Source organism: Limulus polyphemus, unplaced genomic scaffold (assembly GCF_000517525.1).
Source record: "Limulus polyphemus unplaced genomic scaffold, Limulus_polyphemus-2.1.2 Scaffold4201, whole genome shotgun sequence".
Taxonomy (NCBI): domain Eukaryota; kingdom Metazoa; phylum Arthropoda; class Merostomata; order Xiphosura; family Limulidae; genus Limulus; species Limulus polyphemus.
In genome coordinates this window covers 16489-20705 of record NW_013669811.1, presented here as the reverse complement: position 1 = coordinate 20705, position 4217 = coordinate 16489, and the positions used below count along the sequence as shown (strand labels likewise).

The following is a 4217-nucleotide window of genomic DNA, read 5'->3' as shown; positions in this document are numbered from 1 at the left end:
GACCATAATATACAGGTCAAAGGTTCCAACTGACCATAATATACAGGTTAAAGGTTTAATTGACCGCAATATACAGATCAAAGATTTCAACTGATACAGTCACTCAACTTAATTTTCCTCTTACTTTTACGAACAGTTTATCACATTTTGTTGCATGGCCAGGTGGTTAGGGTTCTCAACTCGCAATCCCCGTCCCACCAAACATGCTCGCCCTTTCAGCCGTGGGGGCGTTATAATGTGACAGTCAATCCCACTATTCGTTGGTAAAAAGAGTAGCCCAAGAGTTGGCGGTGGGTGGTGATGACTAGCTGCATTCCCTCTAGTCTTACACTGCTAAATTAGGGACGGCTAGCGCAGATAGCCCTCGTGTAGCTTTGCGCGAAATTCAAAAAACAAAACATATTTTGTTAGTTTGTTGTCAAAAGTAAAGCTACACAAAGGGCTATCTGTGCTGTGCCCACCAAAGGTATCAAAAACCGGATTTACCGCTGGGCTACTGGAGAGCGTTTTGTAAAAGAATAGCAAAGGAAAAGTATGTGGAATTATTTTTATAATTTATTTATCAACATATACGTTTTTAATTCACTTATGTTTATTTTCGTTAATTCCCACACTTTCTGAACACGACATTATTTTAAACTTTTGAATAATGTAACATTGGCATAACGTCGAGTTTTTTTTCCTTTAAATATAATATGAAGACTTTGAACGAAAGGTTTAAATCTTAATTCACTAAAATTCAACGAACAGATATTTGAGGAAAAGTATTGCGGCGTTAGCTCCTCTGATATCTTCCTGAACGAGGATTGCCCCCCCCCCCACTTCGGTTGCTCAGCGGCAACTCTGAAGGCTCATAACGCCCAAAATCGGGTTTCGATACCCATAAGAGGCAGAGCACTGATAGCTTATTGTGTAGCCTCGCGCTTTCTACATGATAAACGAGTTGTTTTCCTTAAAATCATCGAAAAGAGGGTCGGCTTGGTTTATATAAACGGACTTTGTATCTGAGAGTTCGTGGTTTACGTCCCGTTTCCATAAAAAATTTTCTCCGAACTTTGAGGCCGTGAGTGCTCAATTTGAGTGACAGTCAAATCCCAGTATTTGGTCAGAACAGTCCCAAGAGTTGGCGGTACGTGCTGGTGACTAGCTGCCTTCCCTCTAGTCTATCAGTTCAAAATTGAATACAACTATGCTCGGATAGATCTCTTGCAGCCGTGATAAACATTATTTAACAATCGTGAAAACATTTTAATAATATCAACGTTTCTTTTTCATTATCATTTTAATTTTGGAATTTTTTTATAACTATTATTAGTATCTCGATAAACTTATATTAGGGCACTTATTTTCAGGAGTCTCGTAGTCGTCTGTTATAGTTGTTTCCAGTTGTTCGCCAGAGGTCGCCCTTCAGACATTTAATTAATTATTACTAATCATGCATATCAAACATTTAGAACAGGTAATGTAATTAATTATATTAACCTTAGTTTGAAGTTTTTTTTTGTGTGTGTAAAATCCGCCATCTTTACTATTTTTAATTATAGTTAATTGTGTGTAATCTGTTTTTTTTCTCAGGTTTCATCTATAGAAGATAGGACCTATCCTGGATGAATATACGATCCTGCACGATTTATCTCTCTCTCTCTCTTTTAATGGTGTTAATATAAATATAAATTTCACAATAAAAAATCAAATTTCAAGTTCAGTTATGAGCAAAGTATCGTTTCAAATGAAATACTGAAAGGCTTTGAAGGATATTAATTCGTCGATTTTTTTCTGTACGATATATTAACGTAACGAAGAGACTGGGAACGTGTTTGTGACGTCAGTGACTAAATCTATGATAGATGACAGTCAAAAAACTGTGGTATGAGTTTTAACCGATTAAAACTTCTCACGAGTTTCAGGTTACAGTGTGCAGTTAAACTAATTTTTTATACCGTCAGGAAATACAAAACCAAAACAATGTTTCATAAACATTTCAAAAAGAACTTGGAAGGTAAACTATCAACTTTCACAAAACTTTGAGAAACAAAATTTGAATTCATAGGCGTGAAAATTAACTCTCTCACTATGGGGTCGTATGTAAATAAATAACATTTTTTCAGAGGTGTAGGAGGCAAATTAAAAGTGGGGGACAAGGTTTGTTTGACAGAGCGAAGCGAGGGAATATGTACCACAGGTGCACCCATTACGCCGGGGTCTAGGGCTTGCTTTAAGGCTCTGGAAATTCGTTGGTTCTGGATTAAATTTTATGCATTCTCCCGCTTTTTCCTGAGAGTAATTTATCTAATTTTTACTGGGACAGATTGAAAAGTGGGACGGCCTGGGTCCTCTCGCTTCCTACGCAATTGTTTTTAGTATTTTTTTGCCGCGGCATATCGGCTCATAGAACAGCTCCGAGTATTTTTTCCCCCCAAGTACAAACTTTTAACTCATAGCTCTGTCATCTCTTGATCGATTTGAGATATAATTATACTTTTGGACTCAGGAGGTCAGACCATGTCGATTGATGTATTTGACCACGTCCAAGGTCTCATAGATTAATTTTTTCTAATCCTGCATAAAATAATTTCAATTTGAGGGTAGGCTGGTAGAGATCCTGATGAGTAATAAAATCGAATCGGGTATACGCGCGCCCCACGCTTGGTATTTCCCGCGCACAAAAATATCGCTAATAAAATGGGAAACAAAGGTCTCATAGATTAATTGACTCTAATCCTGCCTAAAATAATTTCAAATGCCGCGGCTATTGAGGATTCCCTCTTGTTTTATTAACAGGTTAAGACAGATTTTTTTTTTTATCCCACGTAATTATAACATAATAACACAAAATAAAAGCACTGAGGAAGTCAATTAATTACAAAATTATCACGTTGTAAGACAATAGTGACACACTGGTGTCACTAGGTAGGTGGTTACATGTAACAGTTTTAAAGCCTACCTCCGATATATCCCATATATCTCATATATATATCATCGCTTATCTCCGGTATATCTTATATGAATTATATACCATTACTAAATATACATTCTTTGGGTGACATCATGGCGTCCTGGCGGATCACAAGTTCGAAACCCAGCACCAAACATACTCGCCCTTTCACACGTGGGCACGTTACATTGTAACGTTCAATCCCATCATTTTTTTTTGTAAACAGTAGCCCAAGGGATGGTGATTGGTGCTGCCATCCTTGTAGCTCAAAATTATGGTACGGCACCAGATAGTCCAAGCAGCTTAGATATAAACAAATAAATAGATTATCGTCTGATACTTTTATGACAATGCAGTCACGTGACAGAAATGCGCCATTTGAATCTCTGTTTACATCGGAAGAAATTACAACATGTGCATTTCTGTCACGTGGTTGTTCAGATGTTGCCGCAACAACGGTGCCAGATGGGACCGAAGTTAATTGTGTGAAACTCGAAATGTTGTCTAAGAATCTCCATGTTTCAGCATTCTGGCAAGTGTGAAACTCGAAAAGTTGTCTAAGAATCTCCATGTTTCAGCATTCTGGCAAGTGTGAAACTCGAAAAGTTGTCTGGGAATCTCCATGTTTCAACATTCTGGCAAGTGTGAAACTCGAAAAGTTGTCTGGGAATCTCCATGTTTCAACATTCTGGCAAGTGGGAAACTCGAAAAGTTGTCTGGGAATCTCCATGTTTCAGCATTCTGGCAAGTGTGAAACTTGAAAAGTTGTCTGGGAATCTCCATGTTTCAACATTCTGGCAAGTGTGAACTCGAAAAGTTGTCTAAGAATCTCCATGTTTCAACATTCTGTAGAGACATTTTCGAAGCGCAGACAGGAGCGAGACTTGAACTTACGGAACGGATTTCGGCCAATCGAATCGAGTACCCAAGTTTCGGATCAATTTATTTTGTGTTGTACTTAATTATGTTGTATGTATATTAAACATTCTTTTATATACTCTATAATACAATTGTCCTTCGTGTTTAAAAATAGCAAAGTTACTTACTACATGTTAAGTAACAATATACAAAGATGGTTAGGGCGCTTCACTCGCAATCTGAGGGTCGCGGGTTCGAATCCTCACCCCACCAAACATGTTGGTAATTATGTACGGCTAACGTAGATTGCCCTCGTGTAGCTTCGCGCGAAATTCAAGACAAACAAAGTCGTATTCAAATCACAGTCGAGTGCGGAATGTCTATAGCTTTTTTTATTAAGTCATCGTGTTTAGAGCAAAATATT

At 37.8% G+C, this 4217-nt stretch overlaps 1 protein-coding gene across 2 annotated transcripts in view; it reads left to right on the top strand.

Moving 5' to 3' along the window:
- LOC106470753 (G protein-activated inward rectifier potassium channel 3-like) overlaps positions 1-3937 on the top strand; it is a 19837-nt gene extending 15900 nt beyond the window's left edge. For both annotated transcript variants that reach the window (XM_013931321.2, XM_013931320.2), the window contains exon 3: positions 1576-3937. In XM_013931321.2, the coding sequence (XP_013786775.1) occupies positions 1576-1588 (13 nt within the window). In that variant the 3' untranslated portion in view covers positions 1589-3937. The remainder of the gene's footprint in view (positions 1-1575) is intronic.
- Positions 3938-4217: the final 280 nt, after the last annotated feature.